The 17,866-nt window shown below is 36.6% G+C and overlaps 1 protein-coding gene across 1 annotated transcript; it reads left to right on the top strand.

Annotated features, from left to right (window-relative positions):
- Positions 1–10,162: 10,162 nt before the first annotated feature.
- Positions 10,163–17,823, top strand: LOC128030041 (ammonium transporter Rh type B-like). The gene is made up of 10 exons (XM_052617512.1): positions 10,163–10,460; positions 12,756–12,942; positions 13,349–13,499; positions 14,229–14,376; positions 14,453–14,619; positions 14,705–14,842; positions 14,932–15,065; positions 15,344–15,465; positions 16,662–16,735; positions 16,966–17,823. The coding sequence occupies exons 1-10, from the start codon at positions 10,271–10,273 to the stop codon at positions 17,041–17,043; spliced, it is 1,389 nt and encodes a 462-aa protein (XP_052473472.1). The 5' UTR covers positions 10,163–10,270; the 3' UTR covers positions 17,044–17,823.
- The last annotated feature ends 43 nt before the right edge of the window (positions 17,824–17,866 follow it).

The following is a 17,866-nucleotide window of genomic DNA, read 5'->3' on the forward strand; positions in this document are numbered from 1 at the left end:
TCTTTTATTATTTTACAGATTTATTCTTACATTGTTTTGATAGATTAAATGTAGTCTTGGTGGGAATAAAATATTTATTTTAAACATTAAAACATAAAAAATAAAAAAAAAACGTTTATACCCAAACTTGTGTAGCTAAACTTTTATGGTGTTTTTTGTGTTCCATGGAGGTTCTTACCATTATCAGCACCATACCTGATCATGTGTACAGTATGTGGGTCTATCATAACCCAACACATTACTTCTTTCTCTGTGTATAAACAATAGCAGGTTAGTCAGGCTTTTTAAGTCAACATGAAGTGTGACAATGTGTACACTGCAAACCAGGTTCAGTCTAGTTGGAGTCAGACTCCAAGTCAAACATGACATATTCAACAATATGATAAAATAACAGGTTTCCAGAGTGGTCTGTTATCTTTATTATGTCATTTGTTTTTAGAAGTTAAATGTTGCCAAAAAAGTTTCAAGATATACGTGGAGTTATATTAGTATTGTATACATTTATTTTCTTTTATGCACTCAAAAAATGCAGTAAGATCATTTGGTGTCAGACAAGAAGCAATGTAAATTTTAGGTAAATCTGTAAGAGAGCTAGTTTTCTATCATGCATTTATGTTGTTCGTGTTTTTCCATTATATGTATTATAAAACTTTTATTTTACTGTATATACTCACTGAATCCTTTTTGTATTGTCTTGAAAGAATTCTCTTTCTCGCTTTTAGTTGACAACTCCTGACAGGAACATCTCTGGGCTGTTTTACACCCCTTTCATCAGGAATTCTATTTCTGCCGCAGAGTCTGCAGTCCCTGATGGGCTGACTGATAAGACTGGTTATCTTCACACATTCCTCTATGAATAGCCATTTCATTCTTTTTGGTCAGATGCTCATTGTCTGCCACTAGTTTTGAGATTCTTATAACAGATTGGACTGCACTTCAGATCAGATAAAGTTCTGAAGATGGACTGTGTCATTCACTCGCATGCAAAGTCTGCAGTGTAAGAACACACCTGTTCAGGTGTTACCAGCTTAAAGCGTTCCGTATTACTCATTTATATTGCTCAGAACACACTGGACTACAGTTTTTTACTGCATGTATAGCATTTTACAATATGCAAGCAAATTAAATAATGAAATTATTAAAATAAATCTACAAGAAATAATAAAAGACAATGCAGTAGTTAAAAAAATATTTTTTTTAATGCACATTTAATTTAATTTTGTTAACTAACTTTAACAAAGGTTAATAAATGCTGTAAAACCTAAATTGTTCATTATTAGTTTGTTAATTAATGCATTATTTACATTTTTTAGGGTTTTCATGCTGGGATTTAAAGTTTCTCCACAGAACTAAAACAGCACCTGCAGTGCTTTGGCTCTCATGTAAAAAAAACTATAATAATAATAATAATATAAAAAAATAATCAGTGAAACAATAGAAAATAAGTTGTAGTGTATTGAATACATTTTAATTATGGTATCAGTGTTGCGGTTATCATTGTGCTGGAAATTATTTTTTAATCTTTCTATCCCATTCAGTAAATCTATGTCTTTAAAAATTGCTGAAGGCTGAAATTTTTGCAGATAATTTTTTTGGGCACGTGTTTCCACGTGACAGTCACACATCTAGATAGAAATCTCTTTCTCTCTCGGTCACACATGAAAGGAATCTCACTCACACACATCTCAGTGCTCACCTATAGCTCCCTGAAGGGATCCTCATTCAGAGAGCCTGCATAAAGCACATGACCAGGTCAAGATTGAGCAACTGAATGAAAAAAAAATACTGTGTTTATAGAGAAACGCTATCGATTTTATGTTGATTGCATAATAAGCACTCTCTCCTTTTCACAGTTTTTGCTTTATATTCAGTGTCTGTTGATTTATATTTGGAGTTTGATGTGTAGGCTATGTATATGTCTGTTATGTAATGGCAGGTCTTGTCATGTTTTTATCTTGTGGGATCTTGGCTGGCGTCTCCTGAAGCTGCTTCTGTTACCTATACTGTATGTTCCTTACTTTATCACTGCACCCCCATGTATACTCCCTGATCATTTGATTGTGTTATCTGACAGAGATAAAGTGGAATGATCAAGTGACACTCAACTCACACTTCACAGCAATCTATTGCATGCATGGCATGCTTATGGCGGTTTTGGCACGAATTTGTATTTTGTGGGATGAAGGGTGCATGGGGAGGGGGTCTTATGCAACGTTTGTTTGTGCATTTTAAAGAACTCGTGATCATTAGGTTTTTATGCTTCGCTATTGTTTGGAATGCCTGAGATATTCAGATCTTTCCTGATCACACAGCTGATCATGCAAAGCTTTTAATTTGTAACATCAGATTTTTTTCACATTGTGATGATGCATTTCCACAGTTACAATAAACACTGTAAACTATTTTTTATAGCCTGTATATATATATATATATTGATTTTATTAAGTCAGAATTAAATAGGTATTCTTTAATTAATTTGTTACATTATAATGGTCAGGGGATGGTGAGGCTTAAGCAGCATTGATATTAAACATAAATACACGAATGTAAACTTACTCATTTGTTTATTCTTGTTTATCAGTGGTCGTTTGCCAAGAGTTTCTGCACCGAGTCTATTGTTGTTGTGCTGCACATGCTAAATTAAAGTGTCAGTGTTGCTCACGTTAAGAATGAACAGGGATTGATAAAAATTGTATTAATTACATCAGAAATGTAAATAAGTAGGCCAAACGGATTTTATTTCTTTTATTTTTTTTTACAATAGACACTGCTTTTGGGAAATGGGGGTAAAGCAAGGAAGTAACCTTTTAAATAAATAAGCTCGGGGATCATAGCGCACTACAAAGGTGAAAGCACAATGAGCCTGTGCTCCTTCTGCACTGCATACCTACCGGCGCACCGCAAACGGATCCTTGCACAAAGGGGTCATATGATGCAATTAACATTTTTCCTTTCTCTTTGGAGTGTTACGAGCTCTTGGTCATAAGATCTGTAAAGTTGCAAAGATTAAAGTCTCAAAACCAACGAAATGTAAGAGTTAAGAGTCAAACTTACCTAAAACTCTTGTTCCAACATGCCCCCACATGTCTATGTCATGATGCGGGAGGATCTGTATACACCGCCCAAATGTTCAAGCGAAGAAAGAAGGCTTGATGTTGATTCTCGCTGCAACATTGTTGCTGTTCCTATGTTGTGGCAAAAAAACATGTGGCAAGTTGTGAAAGCATAATAACAACTTTGCAAGGACAGTCTGGTGCTTCTGAGTCACAGTCTGTAAGTATGTTTACATATTTAAAGGATTTGCCACTGATGATTCTGAATTTTTGAGAAGTATAGAGTAGCGTTGCTTGTTTGTCATTTCTCTGATCACAATTGCAGACTTGGTTTTATGTTTACGCAGCACGATACACAATGCAAGGCCTTAAAAAGACAGTATGAGTCATTATAATCAGTAAATATGTCCCCACTAGATGCAGCAAATGCCTGTTTTATAATGGGTTTTCCTGGTTTTGTCTCGTATCATGGGGGTACGAGGCATGACATTGTGGTAAGGGGTGTAACAATTCCGTCATACGCTTGAGGTATTTGGCCAATCACAATGCACTGGATAGCTGGCCAATCAGTGCACACCTTGCTTTTCAGAACAATGAGCTGTGTGTTTCAGAAAGGCAGGGCTTAGAGACAGAAACAAAAATGTACTATTAAATTAATTTATTAAATTTAAATTAATGGCAAATAATGTTTTTTTTTTTTTTTTTACTTTAAACAGCATAAACACATTGCATTAAACTAAATACACATAATAATGGTCTTTTTAGCAGTGTCTTATGACCCCTTTAATTCCGTTTACTCTTTGCACTTTTTCCAGTCCAGTCAGGTATGCAGTGTGTAAAACAACAGTTATATAATCCATAGGCCTACCTTATTGTATTCGTGTTTACATTGGACATAAAATGTTTATTGTAAATTACATGCATGTTTTAGTATCTTTTAGAAATGCTGAGTTTTAAAGTTGAAAATATCCTCACTGTAACTTTTAACCCGATCTAATCCTTAATCCTATCCCTGGTAACAGTCCTGTCCTTACCTTCAGGCTGCTCTCTGACTCAAAGAGGGCCAATTAGGCTACTTGTTTGTTTATTGTAAACAAAAGAAATTTGTTGATGTTTCTAAACACTTTTACGAGGTCACTCACTCCCAGTTAATACATGAAGTAACGGGTTCAGATATTACTTCTGTCATTTTTAAAGATATAGACTAGTGGTGGGCATAGATTATTTTTTTTAATCTAGATTAATCTCACTGTGATCTTGAAATTAATCTAGATTAATCTAGATTAAAATGGCTCATTCGAATTGCCGTAGCTGGGGTCAGCGGGGACACGGTGAAGGTTGTACCAGTGGGCCCTGTCCAAAATTTTTAATTTGTATGTTTGTTTATTTTTATTTATTTGTGCTATTTACACAATGTTTAAGTTTTTTTCAAGTTTGTAGGTGTCAAGGTACAGAAACCAAATAATTAAATGTAAAATAGCACTGGATAGTCTTCAATGTAAATATGAAATATACAATCAAACCTACATTTATTCAGACACATTTCTCACAATTATTACAGTTTCGCTATATATATATCAAAAATTATATCTGGTGTCTGAATAATTTTTGGTTTGACTGTTCAAACTACAAAGTAATTCAGTCAAGAGCAATGAGTGATTTTCATTTTCTTGGATTAACATTACAGCAGCCAGTTGCTAAATTAGGCGCGGTCCCTTTAAGAGATGATGAACGCATCCAATATAATACACATCCCTTTTTTTCTCAACTGTTTACTTTCACTTAAGAAATAACTGACAGTTTTTTCGAGCATAATTTCCAAGGTGGACATTTTGACATATTTTGTATGTATTTGTCGGCACAAGAGCAAAAATAAGCAAATTCGATTTTCAAGTGTTTTGAGACACCTTTCTCTGCGTGAGCCCTGAACACCAGAATACCGCGAGTACTGAATTGAGCTCTTTCACATCTTTTTGTTTGTTCAAACTGTGATTTGTATTTGTTCGTTCAGGTGCAAGAGGGACTTCGAGGAGAACTTCACAGAAGAGAGCTCGGTTCAGTGTTGCTGTCTGTGATACGCGGCTCTCTTTCTCTCTAGCAATACATAATTGTGTAGCAATACACCGCTAACGCAACAGGGGGTAGTAGAGTCGGGTGATATTAGTAGAGTCGGGTCGCGTGACATTCAGATCACAATGGCAACTGAAGAGGAGTGTATTCTGTTGCTGGTGAACTATCGTGTGAATGTGGATGAATACGTATAAGTTCACATAATTTTTCCTCTTCGCCCGCCATTGTATTCAAACCTTCTTCTTCTGTAAACCCAATATACGTGAATTAATGTACAAAACTTGCAATGTCGCCTCCACCGACAACGCATAGTATGGGCCGTTTCATAGTCAACGCGAGAAACGCGAGCAATAAACGCGAGTGACACGCTCCCTTTCATAGTCTAAACAGTGAACGCAAGCGTCACGGGTGATGCGTGTATGCAATACACCGCTCACGCAACAGGGGGTAGAAGAGTCGGGTGATATTAGTAGAGTCGGGTCGCTTGATATTCAGATCTCAATGGCAACTGAAGTGGAGTGTATTCTGTTGCTGATGAACTATCGTATAAATGTGGATGAATACGTATAAGTTTGCATAATTTTTCCTCTTCGCCCGCCATTCTATTCAAACCTTCTTCTTCTGTAAACACAATATACTTGAATTAATGTACAATACTTGCAATGTCGCCCCCACCGACAACGCATAGTATTGCGTGAATCGGCGCGTTGCGTATCAAAAACTAGGACGACACATTTGGCTACGCACCGACGCATAATGGCAGCCAGAGCGTAACGATGCGTAGCCTCGGGGACGCGTATGCGTACAGATACGTTGACTATGAAATGGCCCTTACTCTGTTCAGCTTTTCCGCGTCTTGTTTTTGGATGCTTTATAATGTTTAAATCGACAAGCGGTACGTCTTAAAGGGGGGGTGAAATGCTATTTCATGCATACTGAGTTTTTTACACTGTTAAAGAGTTGGATGCCCATGCTAAACATGGACAAAGTTTCAAAAATTAAGTTGTACGTTTGAAGGAGTATTTTTGTTCCAAAAATACCTCTTCCGTTTTGTCACAAGTTTCGGAAAGTTTTTTTCGAGTATGGGTTTGTGTGACGTTGGATGGAGCGGAATTTCCTTATATGGGTGCTAAGAGCACTTCTGCCATAAGAGCACAGACATTCACTGATCAGAGCGAGAAACCGAATTGTCACAAAAGAAGTGTGTTTTAATCTCAAAGCTTGTAAAACGATTCATTTATTTAATATTTTTAATTTATTTTGTTAAAGTTTTTGTTTTGTTTTATTTATTTACTGTTGCATATGTCTATAAATGATGCTTTGCATGTAATGTCCCCTCTTTACACGTGATGTTGATATTATCTGTATTTGTATTTTTGGTACCTTGGCATTAAGAAAAAAAAAGAAAAAAAAAAAAGAAGTGTGTTATTGGTTGCCAGGGCCACCCTGCACAGATTACCAAAGAAAAAACAGCATTATGGGACCAGTGGATGGAGTTTATTTTTACAGAGCATCAACGGAGTTGTGCAAGTGTTTTTGTTTGTTCCCTGCATTTCGAAGATGCTTGTTTTACAAACAAGGCCCAGTTTGACGCCGGATTTGCGCATCGTTTATTTCTTAAGGATGATGCAATCCAAACGAAAAAGGGTCACGATCGTGTGTTGGAACCGCAGGCGGTGAGTAAAACTGCTTAAAATATCTCTGTGTTGTTAACTTAGCTATCGGCGAGTAAGCGCATCAAGTAAACAACATGCGATGTTGTCATCAAACTGCACTTTCCACATGTACAGCTTAAAAAAAAAAAAAAAAAAGACAACATAAAGTGGAACTTAGTCATTTTCCAAAACCGCTAAGCAAATATGTACAGTTTAAATATATACCACATAGAGACGTCGTTGCTGATGCTGCTCTTGTTAAATTTCAGCCTCTGGATCTGATTCTGGATTATAAATATACGCTGAATCTGACTGTTAGCCATGGTTTGTTTTGGTTGGTTTTGTCCTCACGGTGTCACACCTTCCAAACGCTCTCAACGCAAAAGCCTACTCGCGCTCGTGATTCTTTAGCTCCGCCCACACGTCACGCCTCCAGGCGCTCGTGTTTTTCCGGGAAAAATCGGTACAGACTATCTTTCTCTTATAAATATAATAAAACTAAAGACTTTTTGGAGTCATGAAGGATGCAGTACTACTCTATAGGTACTCAAGATTAACAGGATATTGAGTGAAAACGAGCATTTCACCCCCCCTTTAAAAACACCTGAAAAAGATAAGCTTTCGTGACGATGCGCAGTGGCCCGACAACTGTCCTGAGCATCTTTTTAGGCTGACCTCAGCCAGTCGGTTATATAAAATATCAAGGTGAAAGTCATCATAGCTTGTTTAGTATAGACCCAGCTCCCAACCCAACTTTGAGAATAGATTAACGGCGATATTTTTTTTATCGCCCGATAAGAGTCTCGCGTTAATGCAGCACGTTAACGCCGATAATGGCCCACCACTAATATAGACCTTCCTATCAGTAGCTGTTAAAATAATTGGATTACTAACAATATTTTAAATAAGAAATTTTAAATCGATCTTCACAATTGTCCTGCAATGATGCAAGCTTAATGGTTCTGTTTCCTTAATGGTTGCTGCATGGTTCATCATTGGATAAAGAATGTTGTTATTTTTTCCCCATTGTCAGAAAGAGAATACTTGGCATTCCTTCATGGCAGTTATATAAAAGTATACATTCAATTTCTGAAAGACATTTAACAGTTCACTGGTTATAGTTTAAGGTATCTGTTTTCTCTCGTACAATATCAGATGATGAATGTATGTGTGTACCAGGGCCTGTAGCTGCATGTAAAGGAATCCTAGAGTATGGGATCTCAAGATCTTTCAACAGACCCCCACTGGGCAGTAGCTTTGTTGATGGCGAAGAGAATCTCTTGAAAGTGGTGTTATCTTGTACCGATTTATCTACAGGCCTTGTTTACCACCAAGTCCCCCTCTTTGAACACTCAATAATAGTTCAGTTTTGTATTTTGCACCCAAAGCAGTAACAAACTTGAGTGGGAGTGCAGGTTTGACTTGATTTATCCTGCACCTTGAATTTCCCTCTGGTGTACAATGTGCTGGTTCCCACAGAGAATATTTGTCTTGTTAAAACTTCTGTTCATGAGAACTACACTGCTTCTTTTGATTGCTTTTGTCGTGTTATTTTTCTCTCACTCTCCTTTAAAAGCTCTTCAGACAGGAGAGCGCGCACTTCTGAAAACATCATATTATTGTTTCCAACAAACGTACCAAACCCACTTTTATTCTGAGCTGAGCTTTTTCTGAAACACTGGTACCTGAGATATCACAAGTTCTCACAGGGCTTCAGTCTCAAAGGGAAAAGTGAGATTTCAGAAAGGACTTGTCCAGACAGCTGTTTGTAAACCCAGCATTCTTCAGCTACTCATAGATAAAAGCAGAGGTGAAAGAGATGGTGAAAGGTCAAGCACTGTTGACCAGAAGAGTCAAAGTGACACTTGATGGGTGTAGCTTTGGGGTTAGTCCAGACTCCAAACAGCTGTGCCTGAATAGTTCTTAGTTAATTTTTGGTAAAGCTGTTTTAAAATTTGGTCAGCTTGTTAAAGGCCACGTTAAATCAAAACGGACACTATTTTCTTTGATAGCACACATTACTAGTCTTGTGGTTAATCTGTGCAAATTAATCCACAGAAAAAAGAAAACATGTTGAAATCTGAAAATGTGCTTCTCTTTTGGAACGATGTTCCTTCTCTGATGACGTCAGTTTGGTGGTTTGGGGACTAGCACATTCACACAAAAAGGTAACACTCAAAAGTTTCTTGTTTGTTTATGTTGTTTCCAAAGCGAGTATAATTACTTCTCATCCTCCTATTATCCTTCAGCCACAAGAGTGCAAGGAGGGATTAAATCCTCTTTTTTTTATGATTTCCTTGTCAGCACTGGATTGGGAGATTTCCTTTGTAGGCCTTTATCAGCTGTGTTGTATAAACATCACAGTGTAAATGATTCCTGTGAATTAAGATACTTTTTAAACCAGCCTGGGATGTTTGCTGACAATGCCATGTTACATTTTCTAGTTTTACTCCTGACAACACATATATGTTTACTAATATTTTGAGCTATTATTTAATATATAAAGACACTACCATTCAAAAGTTTGGGGCCAGAATATTAGAATGATTTCTGAAGGATTACATGACACTGAAGAATGGAGTAATGGCTGGTGAAAATTAATCACAGGAATAAATAACATTTTAAAACTGTCATTTTAAATATATGTTAAATATAAATATATGATAGTGGAATTGTAAAGCTGTTTTTCACTGTATGTCTTGGCAAATAGTTCAGGTCATTACGTCACTTGCAATTTCATATCCAATCTCTAGCTGAAATGCCACCTGTCACAAAGACAGATACTATTCATCAATCAGTACCAATACTGAAGGTTTTGAGTTCATGTCCTTGTCAATTCAAAATGTATGAGTCGGTTGTGGAATGTGGAAAAAAAGAAAAAAAAAATATTGTTGGGGGAAAAATGTGTGTTTGTAACTATATGGTTTAACTGCTTTAAATGTGGACAAAACATACACCACCATGTTAAAACATGAGACATGCCTCACCTTTAGATTTCTATTTAAATCCCACAATGGTAATATTAATGGCAGAGTGATCATTATTGGTCTCAATACACTGAACCCATTTACACTTAGCTATTTAATGCCTCCCATATCCAGTGAAAAATCCAGAAATACCTTTTTCACCTTTCCACACAAATATTTTATGATCTCTTTGATCTTCCTGTTTAAAAAAAAAGCTCTGTTATAATATCACTGTTAATATTTTACTTTGATATTCTCATTGGCCCAAAATGTACTCCTTGTGCACCTCATGAGCAAAAAAATTGAGGGAGGAGCTCAGAACTGTTGCAAATCAGCAGACTTGAGAGAGCAGGTGGGTGTTACCTAGATCATCAAGTGGCCAAACTAACAATAAAAAGACTTGTGTCAGCTAATTTTCTCTTGCACTCTGCCTCCAGACTTATAAGAGCCTGTGCCCTGCTCCGGAAAACTCTGGGGGAAAAGGGGAAAAAGAGTGAGCAAAGGAAACTGGCAAAGGGGAAGCACCATGCCTGAGTCTACTAACTTGAGGCTACGTCTGCCGCTGTTATGCATCATCTTGGAAGTCATTCTCATCATCCTCTTTGGGACGCTGGTGGAGTATAATCACGACACTGATGCCAAGCTGTGGAATAAAGGCATAAACCAAAATGCTACAAGACACGATTATGAGAATGAGTTCTACTATCGTTATCCCAGTAAGTGGCTCTTTTAAATGAAAAAAATTGAGCTGCATTTTATATTCAGCACTCATTGTTGAGAACATATTAACATGTAACTATATGATCATGCAGTTGGCTAAATTATTAAAAAATAATATGAATCTATAAAGCTTGTGAGTTCACCAGTAGAAACACACACGTGGTGCTTTTAACTTGATAATCTGAGAATGTGTTTGATTGGTGCAGATGAACATTGGCCTAAATTGTGTAACTTGTGTCTGAGTACTCTGACTGGTTTAAGTGAAGCATGTTTCAAGCTTAATTTAATTTCCCACCCACCTCACTTTGCTAAAACTGTCTTGTTTTTTTAATCTTGCACTAAACTTAACCCTCAGCACTAGACGTGTCTGAAGCACTTAATTAAATTTACTGCATTCCATTATTGTGTCTGCACTGCAAGCCCAGGATTCACATAAATAATGACAGATTTCACAGACTTCCCTTATCAGGTTTAACAGAATTCTTCATAATTCATGTAGGACAAAGACAGAACGGGGCAAATCCTCTACAAATTAGTTTTATTGTCTTCAGTGCTTTCCACAGGTTTGAAATATACTTGCAGTTGTAAACAGGTGGAAAATCCTCCTATTACCCACAGCACAAAAATGGTCTTTTACATGTGACAAATAATAAACAATACGTTTTTTTTATATATATATATATATTTACAATATTTTTGTAATAACATTGGCTACAATTACATTTAATTACATTCTCATTAAAAATTATGATTCATTGTAAATTATGCAAAATGACAGCATTTCAATGATAGAGTTCTCCTTGCTTTATCATATAGTTTTCTCTCTCAGTATATGGGACACAGATTTTAGTGATACTAGTAAAATCTATATATTGAGTAATACATGTCAAAGGAAGTTCTTTGACATTTCTTCCTGTGGGGAAGCAACAACAGTTTAATATGAATTAGATAGAAATTAAATAAAATAAAATGTATTATGTAACCAAAATACCCCCCACACACACACCAAAGAAAAACCCAAAATTTAACATGTGACTTTTAATTATAAACAAGCCAGAAATACCCATGGACTCTTATTTTGAAATGTATGTATTATTGAAGGCTGATCCTTCAGATGAGAGATTCTTACAACTATCTAAAACATAATATATAAAGGTCATAAAGTCGACATTTTTATAATTCAGCAACTCGAGTTTATAAGTAATTGCTTGGCATAAATGTGTGCTATACATAGACTTTATTTTAGATTTGACCAGGTATATTGGGTCAAATCTATGTGTGGGGAGCAAAACAACTGTTCAGTAGTCAATAATCTTCAACAGTATGCATCTTCACCTTTTTGGGTGTGGTCGCATCTGTTCTGACTGTCACTGCTCAACAGCAGGACACATACACAGCAGGTGTGACATGAGAAAAATCTGCATTTAGAGGTGTATGGTGATTGATGAATCACATTTTTATATATTATCTGTTCAAATACAATAAATTATAATGTATTGTAATTATTTGAGAGGTCTCTGCTGATCACAGTTTAGGTTGTCTGCTTTGTACGGATGCAAATATATGCTTCACAGTGCACTTATTGGTTTCATTAAAGGGGTAGTTCACCTAAAAGTTATTTATGAATCAAGTACTCACCATAATGTCGTTTCAAACCTATAAGACTTTCTTTCTTCCTTAGAATGCAAAAGAAGATGTTTTGTCCATACGGTGAAAGTCAATGGGGTCCAGAATGGTTAAACGCTATTGACTTTTATTGAATGGACCATCAAAAACAAAGAGATGAAAAATAAATAAATGCATACAGATTTGGAGAGACATTAGTATGATTTTGGGTTAATTAGTTAACTATCCATTTTAAGATTTATTTGTCCTGCAGTAAACTCAGCATAAAGTATACATAGAGCTCCTAGACTTATTTTTGTGGTGCCAGAAAAGAGTGAGTTTGAGAAGTATGCAGGACAGTTGCCCACAAAGGCTATGCCATCCTCATTGGTGCCCATGTCAATAGCCAGTTGCTTGGCTTACAACAGTGTAATTGTGTCAAAAGCAATGAAATGGGTGAATGAATGGCTCTAACACAGAGACGAACACAGGGGTTAATGTTGGGTTCAGTGTATCCATAGTGTAAAATAGGCCCTGAATGGTGCTGCTAAATACCCATCTTTCTGTATGTGTTTACACACATATCAGTGAGCAGTTAAAGTTTATGAGATTACTATTTAAATGTAAAATTATGGGAATGTGAGGGAAAACGATAGGAAAACAGCTTAACTGACTGTGTGTTTTAGGTTTCCAGGATGTTCATGTCATGATCTTCGTGGGCTTCGGATTCCTAATGACATTTCTGCAGCGTTATGGGTTCAGTAGTGTCGGCTTTAACTTCCTCATCGCAGCCTTTTCCCTACAGTGGGCCACACTTATGCAGGGATTTGTCCACGGCCTGCACCATGGCAAGATCCATGTTGGTGTGACTAGGTAAAATCTGAATCACACATATAAGACTTACATTACTGTTTCCTACATCCAGTTATTTGTATTTAAAAGAGACTGGTAATGTCTAAAGGTAAGCAGCAGTAGTGGCTAATAAAGATTTGTTATCAAAGGAAAAAAATGGGCTTCAACAGTCTTAACACTTCTGTAAAAGTTAATTAATAAAAAAAAGGACAGATAAAATGATGTATTTGTGTGTTCATGTAAGTATCATGTGTTTCTTCACATTTACTGCTGATGTGGCCATGTGTGTAAAGAGAATTGCAACTGAACACAGCGCCACCAAGTGGAGGTGGCAGTTGAGCAGCTGAGTAGACTGTGCAGCCCTGACTCACAGGCACATGCACTACTGTATTTATTATTACTCACAGTGAATATGTTTGTTATGCAGCATGATAAATGCAGACTTCTGCACTGGTTCTGTGCTGATCTCATTTGGCGCCGTTTTGGGGAAGACCAGTCCTGTGCAGCTGCTTGTAATGGCCATTTTTGAGGTGACATTGTTCGCCGTCAATGAGTTCATCCTGCTTTCTGTCCTTGGGGTAAGTGTGAACAGACTAGCTGTTTTATCTACAAAATTACCAGAAAAAAGGTCATTTAAATTTAAAGGGTTCATGAACTTTTGTCCGCGGTCCACTTATGATGTCCACGTGGGTTTTACATTAAAAAATATCAAAATCTATAAGTAATAGGCAATTTTCTACCATGGTTTTGATGATGGCTCGAGAAATGCTCCATTTTTATGAGCGTGCTGCATTGAAGACTAGACTTTCCTAATATTTCTTCACACATTCCTAATATTTGAATCTGAAGGAAGGTCATGCAGCGTGTTCTTCCACAACCAGGCACTGAACAATATTTTGCGATCTTCAACGGCATATTTATTGCTTGGTTGCTCCATCCGGTTTAGCACCACTTATGTTATTTCCCTAATATGTCATGTGCAAATCAGTGGGAGGGGCTATAGAATTAGGCGTTGATATGCTTCTGTGGAGGTGGTGTTTAACCTGTCAAAGGCTGGCACATTCCAGGATCTGGCATTCACTGGGGCATGGTGTCAATAAAAGCTTTTATTTCAGTCACAAGGATGTTTTCAGTTCTGAAATGTACAGGATATTCTTTTAGTGCAATGACCTCTTATATATCAAAAACTCAAGTAAAAGTTGATTTCTCAACACATGACCGCTTTAAATATCCACAGAGAAAACTGATATTAATATGTATGAGTGTTATCATAACAGTAAAAATTTTAATGTCAATGGTATCTGTAGGCCAATGATGCTGGAGGATCCATGACCATTCATACATTTGGTGCATACTTCGGCCTAATGGTGACCCGTGTCCTGTACAGGCCAAACCTGGACAAGAGCAAACATAGAAACTCATCGGTCTACCACTCTGATCTCTTTGCTATGATCGGTGAGTCACTTGAATACAATTCCAGCCTGTAGTCATCTAGAAGTCTTTGATCCGTTAAAACTTTGGTTCTGCTCAGGTACCATCTATCTGTGGATGTTCTGGCCCAGCTTCAACTCAGCCATTACAAATTACGGCGACCCCCAGCACAGAACCGCCATGAACACTTACTACTCTCTGGCATCCTGCACACTGGCTACATTTGCTTTCTCTGCCCTAGTCAGCCCAGAAGGCAAATTGGACATGGTGAATATCCCTTTGTGGCCATCTTTGATATTATGTTACAATCTTCAACATTGCAAACCCTCATACAAGCCTCTGTCTTTTTCAGGTGCACATTCAGAATGCCGCACTGGCTGGTGGTGTTGCTGTGGGAACAGCTGGAGAGATGATGCTGACCGCGTTTGGCTCTATGATTGTGGGATTCCTAGCTGGAACTATTTCAGTACTGGGATACAAATACCTCACGGTCAGTAGCGCAAACTTCTTTGACAAATAACTCTGAACATCTACAAGAAGCCTCAGTATCATGCTTGTTGCTGTTTTATGCTATTTTAGCCCATTTTGGAATCAAAACTGAAGATCCAGGACACTTGTGGCATTCATAACCTGCATGGAATGCCAGGGGTTCTGGGAGCTGTGGTGGGTGCCATCACCTCTGCCATGGCATCTAAAGAAGTGTATGGAAATGGGTAAGTCAGCAGTTAATATATATATATGAAATTATTTGGATAATTAATGATTTGTGATTGTGTTATTGATTTGGTCACACAACATTATCTTTATTTTATTATTGCTTAAGAACATGATGATTATGATTGTTTTCATATTTAATATGTTTATTACTGTTATTTAAAAAGGTTAATATTTTTGCTTTGTTTTGCATGCTTTTGTGTCATGACCGAAAATATTGCAGAAATAATTCTGTGTGAGAACTGACCCATGTGCCTCTGTTTCCCATCACACACAGATTGCACAGAGTTTTCGCTGATGCTAAAGATGATAAATGGGACCCTCAGTCTAGGGGTGGATTTCAGGCTGTTTCCCTGGCTGTCACACTAGCAATGGCTCTGCTAGGTGGTCTAGTTACAGGTGGGTGTAAAGTTGGAAAGTGCAGTGAGTGCATGCTTCAACTAGGCCAATCATTTGATCTGATCTATTTTAAGTTTACTGCTGTTATCATACTGTGCCATTCAAATTAGAGAATTTGAAGTAAATATGAAATAGTTACGAAACGCTCATTTGCGCCACACACTGAAAATATAAACAAGGCAAATGCATAGAGCTTAATGCTTTATTAATTGCAAAATGGCGATTAATCCTAAAGGGGGCATGCACAGTAATGCAACGCTAACTGTCACAATAGGAAAGAGCAGAAGAAGAGACGATCTATGCACCAACCCAAAACAAAAGGGTGCTTCTCAATACTGAAACTGATGCTTCCTCATTTACTCGCTTCTCTGTCCTTCAGTCTTTGACCCGGAAACTGATCAAACTCAGTTATCTTGAAGGGATCTCAATTCTCTTAATTGCACTTTGAGGATGCAAGGAACAAGAAGCAAGGAAGCTTCCTTAAGAGTCATGAACAAGGATAAACAGAAAGTAAAGGAAAGTGAGGAAAGAAAACTAGGATGCACAAATTAGAAATGAGAAGCTCCCATGACCTGTGAGTTCAAATGACACACTAGGGCTTGAAAAACCGCCTGCTTGTTTTAAATCAATTGAAAACATTTTTTTTTTTTAGTTTTTGGCGGATCTGTATTCTCTGTATGCTTTCTTTACATTTTAAACATGAAAATTATTTGCCTTTTTTATGTGATTGTTTGCAATATTTATTTTCTTGGTCAGTGTTGTTGTGGGTTTTGGTTCTTTTGTTGTTGTAGGCTGTAAGGACCTTTAGAAGTAACTGAAAAAGCATGCTGCTCCATAAGCACCACCTACTGTCAGAGAATACTATTGCAGTTTCTTTCAGTCAGTCTTCTTTTTTTGTTTTGTGCAGTTGTCTGATGTAGAATAATTTTTCAGAGTTAGTGTACTGTAGTAAACCCATAGTTAATTTTTGTAAAGGGGTAATGCTCAGTCATTGTTTACAAAGCATTAAAGAAAATCTAACATTTTTATAATGTAACTCCAACTGTAATTCTTAAAATATAGTTGCAGTTAATCATCAACCAAAATTTGATCATCATGACAACTCTAGATTGTTCATGCTTCTCTGTACATGTGTGCGAGGTATGTTGTGATTTATTTAATTCAGATCAAACCAAATATGCCTGTGTTTTTCTCAGGGTTCATTCTGAAGCTGCCCATCTACGGTAGTCCTCCAGATACTCACTGCTTTGAGGATGGACTCTACTGGGAGGTGAAGATTGTTATTTATATAATTTTTATAGCATTTATAGTTTATGCTAAATTATATACGCCTGTTTAGATTCCTTGACTGTCTTTGACAGTGTAATTATTAGACATTATTGCCTTATGTGCATTAATGAATTATGGGACTCTGTATGTACAATATGCAGAGACTGTTTGAGTATTTTAAACTTTACTCAGTCTGGCCAAGTGCTATTAGGAAATGTGAATGTGTTTCAGGTACCAGGGGAGGAGGAAGGTCATAATGAGCTTAAAGAAGTGGCCTCACCAAGTGAAACAGAAAAACTCAGCAGCTAAATTACCTGCGTTCACCAGTTTGCATTGGTTCATTACTGCATTAACCTGCACAAGTCCCATCACTTGTGATCTTCGCTGCAGGTGTCATTTATTTTACTCAAACTATTAAAATAAAATGGTAAACTCTGTTCCATTATTGTTAATATCATTATATGTTATTATAATTTTATTTTGAATGTTCAACTGAGTCAACAAATCTGTGATTCCTTATAACACCGCTAGATGGTGATGCAGAGCTGTCAATGGCTCAACAGAGGACAAGATTATTCTCATGATTAGCTTCTAGAAATATTTGTAATTTAACTACAAAATACAGTTAATGCTTTCTCTTTATTTTGAACATTTTTGCAAGACCAATGATAATCTGCTGTGGAATGTATGGGCAAATATTTTTTACCCCTAAGATTTAATATGAAACATAGTAATTCTAAACAGCTGGAATTTAATATCTAAAGCATAAAACTCTCTGTGATTTAGAGATTTTCTAAAACGTTTCCTATGAGCACACATTCAATGTGAGAATTTTATATGGATTATTTGACTCACAGTTTAAATGTATAAAAGTGTATAAATACTGTGAATTTGGGACATTGATGAACATGTTTTATTGACTTAGCCTACTACATTTGGTGGAAAAATATTTGGATTGATATAAGATTTTAAATGTAGCCTATATAGTTATAGTCTTTAAGAAGAAAAAAAAATATTTACAACGATTATTTCTACCTGGCATAACCTGTATCTGTATGGAGTGACATTTAAATAAATTGGTAAGATTTACATTGCTGAAAAGTCATTGTTATTTCATTAATTGAAGGGGTTT

Source organism: Carassius gibelio, chromosome A16 (genome assembly GCF_023724105.1).
Source record: "Carassius gibelio isolate Cgi1373 ecotype wild population from Czech Republic chromosome A16, carGib1.2-hapl.c, whole genome shotgun sequence".
In the NCBI taxonomy this organism is placed as follows: domain Eukaryota; kingdom Metazoa; phylum Chordata; class Actinopteri; order Cypriniformes; family Cyprinidae; genus Carassius; species Carassius gibelio.